General features: G+C 38.0%; 1 protein-coding gene across 8 annotated transcripts in view; it reads right to left on the bottom strand.

The window, feature by feature from the left end:
• LOC144313745 (MAGUK p55 subfamily member 7) overlaps positions 1 to 21,993 on the bottom strand; it is a 301,577-nt gene that overhangs the window by 218,296 nt on the left and 61,288 nt on the right. For 7 of the 8 annotated variants that reach the window (XM_077896973.1, XM_077896977.1, XM_077896981.1 and 4 more), the window contains exon 2: positions 2,868 to 3,029. In XM_077896973.1, the coding sequence (XP_077753099.1) occupies positions 2,868 to 2,904 (37 nt within the window). In that variant the 5' untranslated portion in view covers positions 2,905 to 3,029. Of the gene's footprint in view, positions 1 to 2,867; positions 3,030 to 21,993 lie in introns of those variants that run through there. The other variant, XM_077896978.1, reaches the window with a different exon arrangement.

Genomic DNA, 21,993 nt, shown 5'->3' with positions numbered 1-21,993 from the left:
TTATATATTTATGTATATCCACCTATCAGTGCTTAATGCCTTAAAAATATGTTTATGCACATCCCTATATAAGTGTTTAATGTACAGAACATTCTTGAAGGATACTCATCAAATGGTGAAAGAAATGAGATTGGGGGCAGAGGAAAAGTGGGTAAAGAATTCTTTTCCTTTTTTCTCTATCCATCTTTGACAATGTATTACTTGTGTAATTAAACTTTTTTTTTCCTTAGTGAAATAAGTAGAAAGGGGAAGAGGAAGAAATGGTATGTTTTACCCGGAAGGTATTTGAAAGCATTTCCCTTCGTGAGCACTATGTGTGTCAGAAAGGCCACTCTCCTGCTGCATGAGCACCTGCCCTTTGGTCATGCTCTCTCGCTCTGTACCCTGGAGATGACAGTGCCAAGCAACACTACCTGGGGTAGAAGAATGACCCCTGACCAGTAAACTGCAGCTGGTCTGCAAGGAGCTACATAGAACCATGAGCATCTCATGTGTGCACCATGCTTTTGGAGCTTCCCTGAATGCAGTGACTCTTGGAACAGGACTCAAACCTGGTTGGGACACACAGGTCAAAAATATCACCAAGCCAGGTGTGAGTCACACAGGCACTTAGATTTGCACCAAGTGAGCCAGCTATGTATGGAAAGTCATTTTCAAATCTGAGTAGCCTCTGCTGTTTCCATGATAACCCTTCCACGGCCCCCAGAAATTAGAAGTACTCCATTCTAATCATTCTTCGACATAGATATAAGCAACAATATTTTGCAATTAAACTGAGGCAAATAGCAAGACATAAAACTTATTCATTACACAACTAGTAAATTTATGACTCAAATTTTATCTATAATTTCCCAAACCATTATAGAAAGTTGAATCATTTATTTTATATAGTAGAACACAATGTGGGACTACATAAAAACTAAAAGGAAGAGAAGAATTTTTTTCCGAAAGACCTGGCTTCCAAGGTAATGTCTTGAGAAAAAAAAAAAAAAAAAAAAAAAGATATTTATGTATTTGAAATCAAAAATCACTTCTTTAGAAAAACTAAGCCTCAGGGTAAATTACAGTGGGAAAAAAAAAAAACATTATTGATGGATGAAGATGAGACCAACCTACCAAAAGGTAAGTTATGGATATGCTTCAAATAGCAAAGAATAAGATTTCCAAATTTGTGATTCAGCTTTGTTAAAATCAGGGTGCTAATAACTGTCCGCACTGAAGACTGCTATCTCAGCTGCTTACAGATGGCACTGGGGAAGCCGAATTCAGGACAGTCAGTGTAACACACAGAATGTTATTTTTAGTCACACACTAAGTAAGCCCCTTCTTTTGAGGGGCCTTAAAAATGTAAGGCATAGCTCCTCAAGCCCACTCACATTCTGTGTTAATAGTTTTAAAAGGGCCCGTGAATTTACATTTTTAAAAAGTGCTGGTTCTCAGGCCTATAAGTACAGAAAACAAACTGATGGTTGCCAGAGAGGAGGTCGGTGGGGGGCATGGGCAGAATGAGTGAAGGGGCATGGGAGACACAGGCTCCTAGTTATGGGATGACTAATTCACGGGAGTCAAAGGCACAGCCTGAGGAATCTAGGCAATGAGGGCACCTGGGTGGCTCAGTGATTGAGTGTCTGCCTTCAGTTCAGATCAAGATCCCGGGGTCCTGGGATCAAGCCCTGCATCAGGCTCAGTGCAGGGAGCCTGCTTTGCCATCTGCCTGTGTCTCTACTTCCCTTTCGGTGTCTCTCAATAAAAAAACAAATAAAAATAATAATAATAAAGAAATCCTTTTAAAAAAAAAAGGAATATAGTCAATGACATATAGTGTTGTATAGTGACAGATGGTAGCTACACTTGTGTGAGCACAGCATAACATACAGAGAAGCTGGATCACTATGTTGTGCACCTGAAACTAATGTAATGTGTGTCAAGCATCTAAAAAAAAAAAAACTTTTTAATTAAAATTTCTTTTAAATTAAAAAGTGCTGGGATGCATGGGTGGCTCAGTGGTTGAGTGTCTGCCTTTGGCTCAGAGCATAATCCTGGGTCCAGGAATCAAGTCCCACCTCGGGCTCCCTGTGAGGAGCCTGCTTTTCCCTTCGTCTGCCCCTCTCTGTGCCTCTCATCAATAAATAAATAAAACATTTTTAAAAAATTAAAAAGTGCTAATTCTGAGGAACCCCCGATTAGGACTTCAAAGGGGCACTGACTTACTTCACCCACCCCCTGAAACAGATTAGAAGAGGAGGAGTTTACACAAACATACATGAGTTTCCTCCCTTTCTTAGAAGCCTTTATTCAAAGTATCACTAAATCTTACCACTGATAATAAGGTGAAGTATACTTGTTTGTTTAAACTGAATCCCTTAATGACAGAATATAACTTTAGAATAGTTTTTTAATTTCTGGTGACAGGTAGAAATAAAATGCAAGAATGGGGTAGGGATTGTTTCATTTCTTAAAAGAAGAATGTGAGAGGTCTGAAGGATGGCAAAAAGTTCCTAACAGGAACTTAAATCTGAGTGAATAATAACAGGAATATCATGGCATTTGCCATGCTTTCTCATATGTTTAAAATACTCTTTTTTTTTTAAAGCACTTAAACTCCTGGCATTATCCCAAAAAATAAGACCATACAAGAGCATCTGCCAAGCCACCACAACCTGAGAAAGCAGTGGTCAATCAACAATGTCCTTTGACAACTTTTATCTTGGAAGGATGCGTGTAAGTCGATTTTGTGTCCCTGCCACTGCCTACGGAAAAACAGGCACGATCTGTTTGCACTTACTTAAAGTGATACTGGTTTTCACTGTGGACAGGAAAATTTCAGTAAGAATACAAGGAAGACTGCCCCTCTTGGGTTCACATACCTGTGTCACTACCAGATCCTGTTGACAAAGCTGGCATGATGCAAGCCTCAGGCTGAGACCACGCACACCAAACCCTCTCCGCTTAGAAAGTCACAGGGAATTCCAGCTCAATGGCCTGCAGCCACGCTGTCCACCAAGATTTATATATCGAGCAGGCCGTTTCTAAAAAGAGAAGAAAAATGCTTTAAAAATAGTAACAGGGAAGTCTACTAAATTGCAACCTTCTGCAACTAATTCAGAGTTCTTATTCCGACATGCTACAAGATCACAATTCTTCCAAATTTTGTCTACATACTTCTTGCAAATATTAAGTGTGAGATTTTTTATTTTGATGTGAAATTTCTAATTAAAACCACGAAAGCTCCTCATGCATGTATCAAGGCTTCCTTAAAGATTTTTCCAGTTGGTTTGAGGACTGCTGAGTGCAGACTGAGAACAGTAAAAAGGTTTTAACACCGGTGCTATTCTAAAAATCCTTGGCCTCTCTGACCGTGATTCCACACTATATTTCTAATGCAGAACAGAGACTCTGTAGATGGTCGACAACTTACAAACAGTTGGAATTCTTTCAATAGCTCATCCTAATATGCCAACTGCAAAGTTCTCTAACTCAAAACTGCAAATCACCTGGAGAAACTGCAAGAACTGAAGATGTTAGGGATTCACAGAAGTGTTCATCTAAACGAGACCTCCCAATCCATGCTAATACACAAAAGCCAATTCATTTAGTAAAAACTAAGCTTTGGGGCACCTTAAAAAATATCCACTCTTTTCCAAAAGCTGTTTTAATGACAGTTTATCCCAAAATAAGCAGTAAAGTGCTACTGTCTCGTAGCTAAGGAGAAAGGACTCCAGAGTTCGGCCTCATCTCTCATCCTGCCAACTCTATCATCTTGGACAACTTTTTAATCTTATTATACCTTAATTTCCATATATAAAATTAGGGATAACAACAATTTAGAATCTTTTCATGACGAAATAGACTAAGTCTCACAGCACAGCATCTGGCATATGACTAGCAAACAAGAAATGCTGGCTATTATGACTGGAGCTCTTTAATTCAGGCAATGACGTTATAAAATGAAAACATAAAAGAAGATTAAAACTGAGGCTGGCCTGACACCTAGGAGAAGGCCATGTGGTTTAAATTGGACCACTGCTAATAATGGAAAATAGACTACATTTACATTTTTTAGAAATCAGAAGACCCACACCATGTGTTTAAGTCCATTTTTAATGCATTTTCCCCAGTTTGCTGTAAAGCAAATTCAGTAATTTAAAAGCATATTTTAACATATATTAACAAGAAAAACAGATATTGTAAACACTCGAAACACTGGCTCACTTCAACCCAGGAAGCCTTTAAATTGCTGATTCATTTACAGAATAAAAGGAGCTTGCCAAAGCTCATTGAAAAAGTCCAAACTGTAAAATTCTATTAAAACCTTCTAAATTAGCTTTCTAATTATCACAGCAAATGTTAGGATGAAAAAAATCACCAGACTATCTTGAACCAAACTATCCGGTGCAATGGCTTGCATTTTGTTTCATAGTACAAAGGTTGACAAAGTTAAAATATGCACACGTACCCATACAGACAAGACTAATAATTAAAAATGTGAGGGCAATTATTTTAAATGCCAAATAAGCTATAAATCATGGAGCTTATTTTTAAATAAATGAGAAAGACCAAGTTTCATCAATGCCCATTTCTGAGGCTGTTTTCCCCGATAATTTTAAGAGGCAACTCTACTTTGCTGTCATAAATTATTATAACAATCAGGATTAAAATTCAACTACAAAAAAGTGCTCCCTAATTTGAACACAAAGAAAGTAAGAAACAGACCATACGTGATTTAAAGAATGCACTCAATAAGACTTTGGTTGTGCTGAGAAAAGAGGAGGAAATGGTTGAAATTTGTGAAGTGTATGCACACACATTTCTACCATTAGGGCAATTATGTAAATGCATGTGGGTAGAGAGTTATCATATGTATGTATGTTACATAGATAATTTAAGCTCTTTATGCCGTAAGTCATAATCTAAATAGTACCGACTGCTTAATAGAAATACACATACAATACAGTTTATACCATGCAAACTACTCCTTTCTGCACGCCTTAAAGAACTTAGAATACTTTGGTAAACCACAAACATATAAGTGATCTTATATCAAACATTCTATATCTACTAAGACAACCTTACATTTCCATAGCAAAACATCCTTCTGAGTTGATACTGCTGCAGTACATACAAAGCCACTTACAAAAAAGCCTCAGCATTTCTCGCTTTTTATTTTATGACAAACACCCAAGGTTAAATTTTTCCAAAGTCATGTTACTTAAGAAATATACGCTACAAAGTAATTATCTTCTCACAACATATATAAGCCTATTAATAAAAAGTAAGTGGTTTGATAAAATCCCAACCAGTAAAAATGCTTACTATTTTGTGGAACAAAGCAGAGTCGCTGAGTTTAACTTTCAAACTGAGCTAAATTTTTGTAGTAATCATGTTATTTTCTTTGGCGAAATTTATTGAAAATACTTTGGAATTTGTCAGAACCCAGCTATAATTATTACTGACTGTTGTATGGAATTGATTTACTACAACACAAAAATACCAGGTGTTACAGTATGTCCTGAGAGGGATTACCGAATATTCTTAAATTGAAGTTCAATCCATCTTTCCATAAAAAAGAGAGATCCAAACGCCAGGAACCCAACAGCGGTATCAAGTGCACCTGAAACATTTACAATACCCAATAGAACTATTACAACCCTCCTTTAAAAAGGCTTATTTTTGAAATTTCATTATTCCAGTTGTACCTTGCTTCTATATATCACACAGTATCAGGTTCTTCTGGCATAGATCATGTGGAAACAGTGAACTATGTGAAGGTCTAGGAGCTAACAATGTTCAATTTCTACTGGCCTTGGGTAACCCTGAGGGCTTCCGTGGCACTCATGACATCTAATGGTCAACCACAGAAGTGCAAGTGTTTGTCGCAGAAAACTCCAGTGTTTTTGGCGTTTCCAGGAAAGCAAAAATTATCTGATTGCACCCAGAGAAACAGTCATCTGCAAAAATTTCATTTATATGCACCCATAAATGTTAAATACACACTCCTCCCGTGTGCCTCCTCTCCCTTTCAATACTTCACTAGAACACCACTTCACTTCTGACACCAACTGAGCTCTTCCGCATATCAACCAATTCTGCAACATGAGCTGAGTGTCCTACAAATTCAATTCAATTCTGGCACAATCTATGTAGAGATGGCATCAGATCCCACAGGTCCAGGGCAAGGTCCCACAAGACTGTCCCCACCCCCATGTCAATCACAAGTTCAGGCTATCTCACCTGTGCTTCTGATCCATTAACTACCAATCAGAGGTTCTCATGAACCCCTGCTTGGCTTTATTAATTTGCCAGACCTTCTCCAAGAACTCAGAAAAACATTCACTGAGTAGATTACCTGTTTATTATAAAAGGATACAACTCAGACCAGCCAGACAGAGGAGATGCACATGGCATATATGTGGGAAGAACACAGAGCTTCCATGTCCTCTCCCTCTCCAGGAACACAACTCTCCCCCCCACCTTTCCCTGAACCTCCACCCATTCACCAACCCAGAAGCACTCTTAACTCTGTCCTCTCAGGGTTCTATGGAGACTTCATTACATAAGCACAACTGATCAAATCACTGGCCACTGGTGACTGATGCTGCTTCTAGCCCCTCTCACATCTCCAGAGGGAGGGTTGCCAAGTGCCAACACTCCAATCTAGGTTGGTCCATTGGCAACCAGCCTTCATGCTCCAGAGCTTTACAAAAGGCACTGCATTACCATAATCTCAGGTGTGGCTGAGAGGGGACACACATTATCAATTAAAAAGATACCTTTATCACTCTTATCACCTAGAGTTTTAAGAACTCCGTGCCAGGCAGCTCTGGTGGCTCAGTGGTTTAGCGCTACCTTCATCCCAGGGCGTGATCCTGGAGACCCAGGATCAAGTCCCACATTGGGCTCCCTTCATGGAGCCTGCTTCTTCCGCTGCCTCTCTCTCTCTGTGTCTCTCATGAATAAATAAATAAAATCTTAAAAAAAAAAAAAAAGAACTCTGTGCCAAAAATGAGAGGCAAAACCAAATATATCTTTCTTCCCATAAACCACAATACTACACATACCCACAAAGTTTAGGTAGATGAACAAGAAATCAAATATTGGACCTCATTTCCACATACATTTCCTCTCAATTTAGCAGAGTATTCAAGAATATGAAAACTTTTTAAAATTTTATCTATGTATTTATTTTACAGAGGGGGAGAGAGGGTGAGCAGGGGGAGGTGCAGAGGGAGAGGGAGAGAATGTCAAGCAGACTCCATGCTGAGCACAGAGCCCAACTCGGGTCTCACTCTCACCACCCCAGGATCATGACTTGAGCTGAAATCAAGAGTTGGGCACTTAACCAACTAAGCCAACCAGGTGCCTCAAGCATGAAAACTTTCAATTAACTTACGGTATTTAAAAATCCCATTAATATGCTACCATTTCATGAGACTGAAATGACAACTGTATCCAGTAATTCAACTGCTGGTTACTTCACCAGTTACAATTATTCTAAGTTACACTTTCAAAATCTGATAGAGCAATAAAAATAAAACAGTCAACTTAAAAAAAAAATTTTTTTTGAAAGCTTGATCTGAAACATTATATATTAGCCAATGCAAGCAGCAAACTATATCTGTTAACATTATTCAAAACTTCATAAATTATAACTGTAAGACAATAAAGGAGGCAACAAGTAGTAAGTGGCATAAATCTGCTTATATAAAATGGTATTTACACCATTTATACCAGCAGTTCTCTGAGTGTGGTCTGCAGAGTCCCCAATAGTCTCCAAGACCCTCTCAGAGGACTTCATTAGATCAAATTATTTCCACAAAAATATCGAGATGCCATTTGCTTTTTGTACTGTGTTGACATCTGCACTGATGGTGGAAAGTAATGGTGGGAAAAATCATGAGTACCAAATTGAAATTATTCATCCTTGTACTCTTCAGTGCCAAGCACTCTCATTAAAAAAAAGAAAGAAAAAAGAGGAGGAGAAAGAGAAAAAAATGTTCACTCTAGAATGTTCTTAATGAAGTTAAAAGTTCTTAATCAAATTACTAATTAGCTGCCTCTTCAGTATCCATCTTTTTAATATTCTGTATGATGAAATGAGAAGTACACACAAAGCACTACTGCCATAAATAAAGTCTTGTCTGTTTCAAAGAAAAACACCTATGTGATGGTTTCTGTAAATCAATGTAGTTTTCTTTTTTTCATGGAAAACTACTTTTACTTAAAAGAATAACTGAAAGACAAGCTATTCAGCTATTCACCTTAATCAGGATGGAGTATTTGGTAAATATTTTCCTGAAAATGAATGAAGTGAGTCTGGGACTTTGAAAAAAATGACAATATGTATTGTTAATGATAAAAAAAAAAAAAGTAAGCTTTCAGGCAAAAAAATAGAATTGTATAATACATGGTCCTCTAGAGGCTGTCTTGTCCTCACTTTGCAAGGTACAGACAGACAAACGCAAACACACTAGAACCCAGCCCCCATCTTGCGTAGTTCCAGTAGGTACCCAATACCCAAAGCTTCTTCTGAGATCAGGGGCAATATTAACCAATGTCATTTCTTAAATAGTGTCTACATGTGGATTGTGAACCAATATTTTTTTCAAATACCAATATATGATATTAGAAAACCACACATGAATAAAAGATTCATTCAAAGTGCAAGACAGAGCAATGGATTTCAAAGATCCAGTATGATAAGTTTATTGATCTATTTTCAGATTCCACATGGCAACTCCCTTTAATAAACAACCACACAACAAGTTCTGAGGCTGTATCAATGAATCTTCACAATTCACTGAACAGGCTATCAAAATACTCATCCTTTTTTCATCTGCAGATCTGTGTGATTTTCTTCATACCCTTCAACTGAAATATATAGCAACAAATTCAAAGTATAGAGATATGGAAATGAAGGTCTGTTAATCCAGGCACTAGAGAAATTCCCAATTTACTAAATTTTTTTTGTCTTAGGAAACAAGTTATTTTTCATAGAAATGTTATTTACAGGGCAGCTGGGTCAGTTAAACATCCAACTCCTGATTACCACTCAGGCCAGGATCTCAAGGCCCCCTCCTGGGCTCTGTGCTATGGAGCCTAATTAGGAATCTCTCTCTCCCTCTGCCCCTCTCCCCCATAGCTCTCTTGAAATCCATCTTTCTTTTAAAAAAAAGAAAGAAGAAAAGAAAGAAAGAAAGAAAGAAAGAAAGAAAGAAAGAAAGAAAGAAAGAAAGAAAGGAAGGAAGGAAGGAAGGAAGGAAGGAAGGAAGGAAGGAAGGAAGGAAGGAAGGAAGAAAGAAAGATCATTTATGTTAATGTGTAACAAGTTTTAACATTGTTATTTTTAAATAATCTGTACCCCCACAGTGGGGTCCAAACTCACAACCCTGAGGTCAAGAGTCACAGGCTCTACTGACTGAGCCAGCCAGGCGCCCCTAACATATTATTTTTAAATGAACTGAAATACTTTTTTCATTACTCAGTTTTTATTTCCAGTATGGCAAACATCAGTATAATGCACACAAATGAAATTCTTTGGAGTCTTTGGTAATATTTAAGCATGTAAAATGTCCAGAGACCCTAAAACTTGAGAACTACTTATTATTCTATACCAGGGATAAGCAAACATTTCCTGCAAAAGGCAGACAGTAAGTATTGTAGCCTTTGTGGTCTATATGGTCTCTGTCTCAAGACAGACAACACATATAAGAGTTTGGTATGACTTTGTCCCTGTATTTTATTTACAGAGACTGAGAGAAGGCCAAGTTTGCTGACCACTATTCTATGCCATGACACCCTATCTGCTAGAGACTTAAATATCTAAAAGATATTTAAATTTTCAAAGGAAAATAGTTTTTAAAAACTTCCAGTGTTTAATGCAGAAATATATGTAAAACAACATATATTTTTAAACTATGCTGTTCCTAATCATATTTCAAAATCACATTTGAATCTTGTCTATTCCAAGAATCTTATAACTGTCAGTACACACAGAAAATTAAAACTTAAAACTGGCAATATATTAGGGTACCATATGTAAGAAAATATGCTTTATTACAGCTGAACACAAAAAACCCTAGCTGTCAAGGAAAAGGGAAAAATTATGAAAGATTAAAAAGACCCCACACATTTCACAAACTCAAGAGGGTTCAGTTATTACATAACACACAAATCATATTATATCCTTCCCACAAATGGAAAGGAAAATGCCAAAGCAAGAGAAAAAAATAGAATCCCATTGAAAAACATCCTATAAAACTATGAAGACCTAAAAGAGGAGAAATACTGCTTTAGAATCCCCAGATTAAAATACCACAGCTCTAAAGCTGTAGGGATGTCAGCAAGGAGCCCTGGCCCACTTGCCCAAAGGGGGAATGAACCATACAGGTCAGGGCTGCATCTGGTCAGGGTTCTGGGTGAGAAGTCACACACTGTCACACTTGCTCACTCAGTTCCCACCCCACCGCCTACCCCATCTGGAAGCACTGGTGTGATGAATGAACTGACACTCACAAGCAAGGACCTCATTCCAGACTATGCAAACCATCTCAAACCATCTACAGCAAATCAGTGCATCATGACCCCCGTGTTTTCCCTCACACCGTCCTCAAGTAAAACCACCAGCATTTTCAGTGCTGCGCATGTTCCCGACCTCTCACAGAGGGATACTTCTTTTCTGATGAGGACTTTCTTTTCATTCTATTTATGTTATACCACCTGCCATAAAAAAATCTTAGATAGTCTTCAAGATTATACGATTAACCATCAATGACTCACTCTTTTCTCCCCCGTATTTTGGCACTTTTTCTAATTGTTGGAGGCAGGAGGGAATGGTAACTTCCTATTTTTCTTGACCAATTCTCAATTCCAGATCCATCCCAGCATTCCATCAGCATTTCCTTAAGCCCTCTCTCTTGGACAAACCAATCTTGTAATCATTTTTGATAATTAAGATACATCAACATCATTTTCTATTTTTCTTGGGCTTTTGTCCCCCCACAAGATTTCCCTAAGGATGGAACCCATGTCATCAGGTGTCCTTAAAATCTGTAATGAACCTTATTCTGAAGTACTTCTCTATGTGACCAATGCAATCCCTCCTTGAGCTCCCTTCCTTGTCAAGGTCAGGGACCTTGAGCTCCTTTCCTTGACCAAGAGCTCCCTTCCTTGTCAAGGTCAGAGTAACTTTATTAGTTTACTTATGGGGAGACAGCCCTCCCTAATGAGGAGAGCTCGGATTTTGAAATGAGACAGACCAGCTCTGCCATACTGACTCCCTGGTCTTGGCCAGGCTATTTAATGAAATGAGATTAAATGCAATGACATAAGTAAAGCACCTAACCTAGAGCAGCCAATCAGCAGACAACAGTTTTATTAACACTCTTCGACCTCATTTTCATCACTCTATTTCTCATTTCCTCCGATCTAGCAAACTTTTAGAAGCTCTATAATGAAAAGAATACAGGCTTTGGTGAGAGACCAGTCTCCTCATTCTACCATGTGCCACATGCACAACTTACAAGGTATGAGACCTTGGGAAACCAGTAAGGTACCAATTTAAGTTTTATATGTATATGTGTGTGCATGTGATGAAGTATAAATATGCAAACACAAACATGTAAATATATACATACACACACCTATGTGTGTGTGTGGCATGTAACATTGAGTGCATACACTTTTCCAGAGGTTAGCTTAAAAACTCATCATGCATTGTTTCATTTAATTCTTACAATGATCCTATAATGTAAGTAGTCTGATCATTTTACAGATGAGGAAACTGAATTTTTTTTAAGATTTTATTTATTTATTTATTTGAGACAGAGTGCAGGACGAGTGGGGGGGGGGCAGAGGGAGACGGAGAAGCAGGCTCCCCACTGAGCAGGGAGCCCAAAAAGGGGTTCAATCCCAGGACCCCGGGAACATGACCTTAACCAAGCAGGAGGCAGATGCTTAACCAACTGAGCCACCCAGGTGCCCCAAGGAAACTAAATTTCAAGCAACTTACCTTAAGCACAGTTTCAAAGGAGGAGTGCCAGGATGTATGGATCTCTTGCCCATACTACCAATCACACTACACAATGCTGCCCCTTAACTCTCTTATTCAACCTTTTCCATTGAGTCCTCTCAGCTCTCAAAGGGAAACACTATCTATGACTCACTTTTAGTAATGGTTTAGATAGATTAAATGAAATCTATCTAAAGCACTGGAAACAAATGCCCAAATATTAGCTCCCCTCCCTTCCAACAACCTTTCCTTTAATATCTTTGCTTTATCTTATGCTATATATAAATAAGAGAAGTGCCCATTTCATGTTCAGATCCTCCACATCTTGCTTTCCAGTCCCCTGATGTCATGCCTTTTCTGACTGACCAATTTTTTTTTTTAATGTTCTCATTGATTTTTCAATGAGTTTCCAGAGGTTTCCAAAGTGACCTTATAGAACCCCAGTGTGAGGTAGCACACTTCTTGGGAAACCACCTTTTGAAAGTCTTAAGTTGAACATCTTTTCCCGTGCTCAAAGGATCACACTGGGGAAACCATGTCCCCACCCTCTGGCACAGGGCAGACCCTGCCCGACGCTGTACCAGCAGCAGCCCTGAGGGGGCCCAGAGCACTCACACCTGTGGTGCCCACATTTGCACACCCTTACCTTCCACCTCTGCACAATCATGGACATTTCTGCTCCTCTGTTCTGTCCCCATGTGCAGTTTGCTGTGCCCGTGGTGGCCAGCCAGCACTCACCCACCTACCCACCATGTGCAATCATGGGCGATCATGATGCAGAGCTGCTTTGTTTTCCATGGTGTGCTGGGATTTGCAAAGGTTTTTATGTCTGTATCTACCTCAGGTAGGTTCAGAATACAATATGCCCAGCCTTCAATTCATTGGTTTTGATCACTTGGACTACATCACATCTACAAGTTCATGCCCTATCTGTAGCCACAGATATTTCCAGAAAACTAGTGTCACATCTTGCAAGGTAGCTAAGTATATTGTTTCTCTATGTTCTATACAGTAAATAACAGACTATGTTAGGAGCTCAAGAACCTGATTCAGACACTGTTCAATCTTTCTTATTCACAAAATGTCTGCAAAGCACTGACTAGAATTCAGTTAGTAAATTCAAAATTTCGTGAAAAGCATAAAAGTAAATCAGCCAACAACACAAGCCTTATTAAAATTATGTATCACTTCTTACTCAAATTAACATGCACAGTGGGGCCTAGGGTGGCTCAATCCATTAAGCATCTACCTCCCGCTCAGGTCATAATCTCAGGGTCCTGGGATCAAGCCCTGCATCAGGCTCCCTGCTCAGTAGGGAGTCTGCTTTTCCCTCTCTGCCCCCCCCCCCAATCATGCATACACTCTCTCTCAAAATCTTTAAAAAATAATAATTATATACATATATATAAATATGCCCTAAAACAGAATAAACCTAGGTTTATTAAAAAGCTACATTTAGGGCAGCCCTGGTGGCCCAGTGGTTTAGCGCCACCTTTGGCTGGGGTCATGATCCTGGAGACCTGGGATCGAGTCCCATGTCAGGCTCCCTGCGTGGAGCCTTCTTCTCCCTCTACCTGTATCTCTGCCTCTCTCTCTCTCTGTCTCTATGAATAAATAAATAAATAAAATCTTTAAAAATAAAAAGATAAATAAATAAAAAGCTACATTTAACGTCAAATTATGTTACAAAAAATATAGCCCTTTAGCAATAAAGCCTTTAATAGTAACACAGTTGTGACTATCTATACAGACATGGTGACAAAAGTAAAATCTCCTCACAGTGACTAGAGTTAAAAACCAAATGTGTACAGGGATTGACATCAGCAAGATGGTGGAACAGAAAAACCCCAGCTCCTTGTTCCCTTGGGAGAAACTTAACAACAATCTAAAGACCTAATTGCCTCAGAGAACTCTAGAAACCAGTTAGTGTTTGCATCACCTAGGTGAGTAAAGGCCAAAAAGAACCACACCGAAGCAAAGAGAGTTCACTGCTTTTTTCCTACCTTAATCCTCTTCCCTCTTGCAATGAAGCACAACCAAGAAAAAAAACAACCAATACCCAGCTTCTCCCTCGGGGAAGGAAAGAGAAAAGAGGAACTTGTATTCAATGAATTTAGCCCAAAGGACTGGTTTCTCTCTTGCTTGGCTAAAAAGGCTAAAAGGAAGGCAATAATTTGGATGCGACATTGGAGGCTCCGGAGAAGAAAGTCTGGGCCATATAAGATCAAGGAGACTGCACTGTCACACATGGATGCCAAAGAAAGGAAGAGCTTATGAAATCCTGAGCAGAAAAGTAAGCCCCAGAAATTACACACACAAGCCCAGAAAATATGTATCTCCAGAAAAAGTTGGGAAGGTCCACAGGATCTCTAGTCAGGTTGATTAGTGAAGATCTTGTACTCTGTGAAGCTAGTCCATTAAGACTAGAAGAGGGGCACCTGGGTGGCTCAGTGGTTGAACATCTGCTTTGGCTCAGGTCGCAATCCCGGGGTCCTGGGATGGAGTTCCACATCAGGATACCCGCAGGAACCTGCTTCTCCCCCTGCCTATGGCTCTGCCCGCCCCCCCATCTCTTAAGAATCAATAAACAAAAACTTTAAAAAAAAATAACACACTAAAAGAGATCATTGTCTTTTCAAATGCCCTAATCTCAAAAGATCAAAAGGCCCAAAGGGAAACAGTTAAAGATGGTTCCATCAAACGAGCAAAATAAAGCACCACAACCAACCCTTAAGAAATGAAGATCTATGAATTACCTGAGAAGTAATTTAAAATAATAATTCTAAAGATGCTCTACTAAAGATGCTAAAAGACAACACAAAAGATACCTAAATGAAATCAGGGAAATAATGCATGAACAAAATAAGAATATTGACACAAAAACACTTTTTAAAAAAGGTAAATAAACTTTGTAGCTGAAGAATACAATGATTAAACTGAAAAATGCACTAAACAGATTCAACTTCAGATTTGATCAAGCAGAAGAAAGAATCAGCAAACTAGAAAACATCATGTGAAATTACTGAGTCACAGGAATGGAAAAAAAAAAAAGGAATGATGGAAAGTAAAGAGAGTCTATGGGCTATACAGGACACTACAAAAAGTCTATCTATGCATTATGGGAGACCCAGGAGAAGTAGGAAAGAGATAGAGAGCCTATTTAAAGAAATAGTGGCTGAAATTTTTCCAAATTTGAGGCAAAAAAATGGATATATAAATTCAAGAAGCTGAATGAACTCCAATTAGGGTAAATGCAAAGGGACCAACACTGAAACACATTATAATGAAACTGAAAAGCTGTGCTCACTTCAGCACCACATATAGTAAACTGAAAAGTTACAGGAAAAAAGCAATCTTGAATGTAGCATGAGAAAATGGACTCCTCATGTAAATGAGAACCTCTGTTGATTCAAAGCCAATGTCTCTGCAGAAATTTTGCAGGCCAGAGGGCAGCAGTATAGTATATTCAATATGCTGAAAGAAAAGAACTACCAAGAATACTGTATCTATAAAGTCATCCTTTAAAGATGAAGACATTAAGACTTTCCCAGCCACATAAAAGCTGATGGAGTCAATCACCACTGGACATGCCACACAAAAAATACTAAAGGATTGCCCTTGGGAGATGAAACAAAGGACCCTAGACAACACAAAACCATAGAAAATATAAAGCTCTCCAGTAAAGGTAAATACTTAGGCCAAAAACAGAACCCTAATGTTGGTGCATAAATCATTTTTCATTCTTTTATAGGATTTAAAAGAAAAAAGCATTAAAGTATAAATCTATGTTAACAGACACACAATATGAAAAGGCACAATTTGTGACATCACTAACAAAGCAGGGAAGGTGGAGGGACAGAGACATAAAGGAGTAGAGTTTTTGTATGCAACTAAAGCCATCAGGTTAAAATAAACTTAAATCATGAAGATATTTTATGTAATACCCAGAGAAACCACAAAAAAAAAAAAAACTGTAGAAAATACACAAAAGCTAATTAAAAGGGCATGTGTCCAAAAAAAACTCACTAAAACACAAAGAAAAGGCAGTAGTAAAAGAAAAGAGGGACAAAAAACTTACAAGACATACAGAAAACAATTAAGAAAATGGGAATAAAATACCATCCTTATCAGTAATTACTTTTTCTTAAAGATTTTATTTATTTATTCAGGAGAGACACAGAGAGGCAGAGACATAGGCAGAGGGAGAAGCAGACTCCTCGCAGGAAGCCTAATGTGGGACTCGATCCCAGAACTCCAGGATCATGCCCTGAGCCAAAGGCAGATGCTCAACCGCTGAGCCACCCAGGCGTCGCTATCAGTAATTACTTTAAATGTAAATGGATTAAACTCCCTAATCAAAAGACAGAGTGGCTGAATGGATTTAAAAAAACAAGTCTCATTCATTTGGGGAATATAAAAAATAGTGAAAGGGAATAAAGGGGAAAGGAGAGAAAATGAGTGGGAAATATCAGTGAGGGTACAGGACATGGGAGACACCTAACTCTGGGAAACGAACAAGGGGTGGTAGAAAGGCAGGTGGGTGGGAGGGTGGGATTACTGGGTGACAGGCACTAAGGGGGGCACTTGATGGCATGAGCACTGGGTGTTATGCCATATATACATATATATATATATAGGCAAATCAAACTCCAATAAAAAAACATACAAAAAAAAAAAGACCAACCACATGCTGTCTACTAGAGACAAACTTTAGATCTAATGATACACATAAGCTGAAAATGAAAAGATGGAAAAAAGATATCCCATGAAAATGTTAACCAAAAGACAGCAGGGTGGCCATACTAATAGACAAAAGAGATGAAGTCAAAAACTAACAAAACACAAAATAGGACATTATATAATGATAAAAGGGTCAATTCACCAAGAAGCTTTGACAATTATAAATATGTATACACCTGACATCAGAACTCCTAAATTTTTGAAGCAAACACTGACATCAACACAGTAAGAGAAGACTTCAATGTCATTCATTCAAAAGAAAGAACCACCAAACAAAAATCAATGAGATAACAGAGGACTTGAACAATACTGTAGACTAAATGCACCAAACAATCATACATGGAGGACTCTATGCAACAACAAGAAAATGCACATTTTTCTCAAGCACACACAGAACATTTTCCAGGACAGACCACATGTTAGACCACAAAACAAGTCTTAACAAATTTAAGAAGTCTGAACTCACACCAAGTATCTTTTCTGACCTCAATGGAATGAAACCAGAAATGAAAAACAGAAGGAAAAATAAAAATCCACAAATATGTGGAAATTAAGCAACACAGATTTAAACAACCAGTGAGCCAAAGAATAAATCACAAGGGAAATTAGAAAATATCTTCAGGCAAATAAAAATGAAAACACAATGTATCAAATCTTATATAATGAAAGCAGTGCTAAGAGTGAGGTTTATAGCTATAAACACTTACATTTAAAAAAAAGAGAGAAAGAGAGAAATCTAAAATCAGTAACCCAACTTTATAACTCAAGGAACTACAAAAAGAACAATGTTAGCAAAGAAAGGAAATTATTAGAGCAAAGATATAACAGAAAAAATTAATGAAACAAAAGTTGTTTTCAAAAGATCAACAAAATTAATAAACCCTTAGCTAGGCTAAGAATAAAAGATGACTCAAATAACTAAAATCAGAAATGAAAAAGGAGACATAACAACTGATGTCACAGAAATTAAAAGGACTATAATAGACTCTTAACAACTATACACCAATAAGTTTGATAACGTAGAATGGATAAATCCCTAGAAATAAACAACCTACAAAGTCAATGGCTTAAATTTAAAATCTGAACAGACCAATATCCAATAAGGATATTGAAACAGTAATCAAAAACCTCCAGCATATTAAAGCCCAGGGCCACATGACTTCATGAGAGCATTCTACTAACCATGTAGAGAATTAACACCAAAACTCATCAAATTCTTCCCCAAATTTGAAGAGCAAGGAATACTTCCAAGCTCATTCTGAGGCCAACATTACTCTGATAGCAAAGCAAAACAAGATACTACAAGAAAACTATAGACCAATACGCCTGAAGAACAGTAATTTTAAAATCCTCTTAAAATACTAGCAAACTGAGTTGAATGGCACGTTTAAAGGATTACACACCATTACCAAGTTGAATTTATCCTACGGATGTAAGGATGGTTCATCATACAAAATGTGATAATTAAAAAATGTGATGTTATCTGAATGAAGAACAAAACCACATGATCATCTCAATCCATTTGACTAATTAAATACCTTTCACAATTAAAGCAATAAACTGGCAATAGAAGGAAACTACCTCAATATATAAAGGCCATATATAAAAAGTTCACAGCTAACATCATACTCCACGCTAAAAGACTGAAAGCTTTTCCTCGAAGATGAACAAAGTATTGATGCTCACCCTCACTACCGCTATTCAAGAGAGCACTAGAAGTAAAAATTTCTTTGCAATTTGGCAAGAAATAAATTAGGAAAGAAGAAGGAAAGTTATCTCTGCTCACAGATGACACTACATGATCTTATATGCACAAAGCCCAAAAGATTACACCTACACACACACACCCAAATTATTAGACTACTAAACAAATTCAGCAAACTTGCAGGATACAAAATCACCACAAAATAAAATAACTGAGTTTTCAAACACAAACCACAAACAAAAGGACAATAAGAAAACAATCGCATTGACAAAAGTGTCAAAAAGAATAAGAGACTTAAGAATAAACTCAACAAAGTAAAAGACCTATAGAGTGAAAAACTGCAAAACACTGCTGAAAAAAATTAAAGATGCAAATAAAATTGTTAAAATGTCCATTGCACCCAAAGCAATCAACAGATTCATTATAACTCTTATCAAAAATCCTATTTTTGGCAGAAACAGAAAAACTGCCCTAAAATGGGATCTCAAGAAACTCTGAAAACCCAAAACAATATTGAAAAAGAAGAAAAAAGTTTGAGACTTCACAGTTCCTGATATCAAATCATATTATGAAGCTTCAGTAATCAAAACACAGATAGACTGGCATAAAGACAGACATACAGACCAACGAAACAGAATAGAGAACCCAGGAAAAATACTCTCTGGCATATAATCTCAAAAACACTCTCAGGGAGATCCCTGGGTGGCGCAGTGGTTTGGTGCCTGCCTTTGGCCCAGGGTGCGATCCTGGAGACCCGGGATCGAATCCCACGTCGGGCTCCCGGTGCATGGAGCCTGCTTCTCCCTCTGCCTGTGTCTCTGCTTCTCTCTCTCTCTCTCTCTGTGTGACTATCATAAATAAAATAAAAATAAAAATAAAAATAAAAAAACACTCTCAGGATGAATGATCTTCAACCAAGGTGCCAGAACTACTTAATAGGGAAAGGACAATTACTTCAACAAGTGTGTTGGCAAAACTGAATATTCACATGCAAAAGAATTATGTTGGATCCTTACCATATACTGTATACAAAAATTAACATGAAATAAGACCTGTAAAACTCTTAATAAGAAAACAGGTTTCCCTGCTCACATGTAAGCTTCAAGACATTGAATTTGGGAATGATTTCTTGGATATGAAACCAAAAGCAGAGGCAACAAATAAAAATAAATAGGACTACATAAAATCTTTGAAAACTTCTGGGAAACAAAGTAAGAAATCAACAGAGTGAAAAGACAACCTACAGAATGGAAGAAAATATTTGCATATCATATATCTGATAAGGGGTTAATATCCAGAATATGTAAAGAGCTCCTACAACTCAACAAAAATACATGAGCAAAGAACTTGAACAGACATTTCTCCAATGAGCACATGAAAAGACGTTCAATATCATTAATCATTAAAGAAAGTACAAATAAAATTACAAAGAGGTATCACCTTATAGCCACTATCTAAAAACAAAACAAAACACAAAAAATAACAACTGCTGGCAATAATGTAAAGAAATTGGAACTTTGTGCCCTGTTGGTGAGAATCTACAGTGGTCCAGCCACTATGGAAAACAGTATGAAAGTTCCTCGAAAATTAAAAATGGAATTGCCATGTGACCCTGAACAATTCCACTTTGGCTTATATACCCAAAAGAATTGAAAGTAGGAGCTCAAAGAGATATTTGCAAATTCACATTCATTGCAGCATTATTCACAATAGCCAAGAGGTTAAAGCAAATCAAATGTCCATCAATAGATGAATAAACAAAATGTGGTTTATACACACACACAGACACACACAAACAATGGAATATCATTCACCTTAAAAAAAAAGGAGGAGATCCTGTCACATGCTATAACATGAGTGAAACTTGAGAATATTACACTAAGTGAAATAAGCCAGTCAGAAAAAGAAAACTGTGTAGCTATATTTTTATAAGGTATCAAAAGTAGCCAAACTCACAGAAACAGAAAATAGAATGGTGGTTGCCAAGGGTGAGGAGGGCAGGAGAAACGGGGAGTTGTTTGATGTGTACAGAGTTTCAGTTTTGCCATATTAAAAAAAAGTTCTGGAGATCTGTTACACAACAATATGAATATACTTAATACTACTGAACTGAATGCTTAACAGTGGCCACTATGGTAAATTCTATGTTACACACTTTACAATTAAAAACATGAGTGTGACACTTAAAGACAGACTAAGGAAGAAATGAAATTACTACAAATTAAACAGTAGCCAGGGGCAGCCCTGGTGGCTCAGCAGTTTAGCACCGTCTTCAACCCAGGGTGTGATCTTGGGGACAAGGGATCGAGTCCCACATTGGGCTCCCTGCATGGAGCCTGCTTCTCCCTCTGCCTGTGTCTCTGTCTCTCTGTGTCTCTCTCATGAATGAATAAATAAAATATTTTAAAAAAATTAACAGTAGCCAGGATAGTGGTCCAATAATCCCGAGATTATTATAAGAGATAGGAAAGCTTATTTCTATCAACAAGCAAACTGATTTAAGCAACATTTGCAAATACAAGCCAGCCTGCATTGTAGAGCACGCGTGGCAGTCTTGGAACTCAAGACTGAAACATAAATCACCGTTGTAATTAGGGGCGCCTGGGTGGCTCAGCTGGTGCAGTGTCTGCCTTCTGCTCAGGTCACGATTTCAGGGTCCAGAGATGGAGCCCCAGTGCGGGCTCCCTGCTCAGCGAGGACCCTGCTTCTCCCTCTGGCCCTTACTCAGCTCATGCTCATGTGCACACGTTTGCTCCCTTCTCTCTCTCTCTCTCTCTCTCTCTCTCAAATAAATAAAATCTGTAAGAAAAAATTATTGGTGTAGTTAAATGCACACTTTTCTGGGAAGAGGTACTAACACCAGGGGATTAGACTATAAATTAGGGGTACAGTAAATGGTTTTAACCATCACTATCAATTATAACTGACAACCCAACTGCTACACCAAAGTAGATAATGTAGTAAATTTCATGACACTCATTTACTTTGGAAAATTTTCGAACTGTGGTTAAACAGTGGTGCAACCCCACAATATTTCTGTGCCTTCTCCTCTTCCAGGCACCTGGGAAGAGAACGGCACTTCCCCACCTCCTTGAAGTAAGTTTGGGTCTTATGACTTGCCCTGACCCATAAAAAGAAAGCATCAGGTTTGTCACTCCCGGGAAGACGCGTTTAAGAGAATCTTACATCTCTTTCCCAAGCTGTCCAATGTTCAAGGGAATGGCACCTCCACCAGCACAATCCTGACAGAGAGGACATGGAGCTGAGCACCCCACCAGTGTGCAATGGACAGAGAGCATGAGCCAGAAATGAACATTTATTCTTGGAATTGTTTGCTGCCAAAGCACAACCTAACCCATCCTGACATACCAGCCATTTGCAAAAATCAATGGTATACTTTGTAAATAATAGGAATCATTTAGTCTAAGTATTTATATTACTATTTACTAGGTACTAATTAATATTGTGTGGTTCAACCCAGTAGTGCCTAAAAATAGAGTCCACCAAAAACATATGCAATGAATCTGGGTATTTATAAACA

Source organism: Canis aureus, chromosome 5 (assembly GCF_053574225.1).
Source record: "Canis aureus isolate CA01 chromosome 5, VMU_Caureus_v.1.0, whole genome shotgun sequence".
Lineage (NCBI taxonomy): Eukaryota > Metazoa > Chordata > Mammalia > Carnivora > Canidae > Canis > Canis aureus.
Note: the sequence above shows the minus strand (reverse complement) of the source record. Positions and strands in the feature narration are given on the sequence as shown.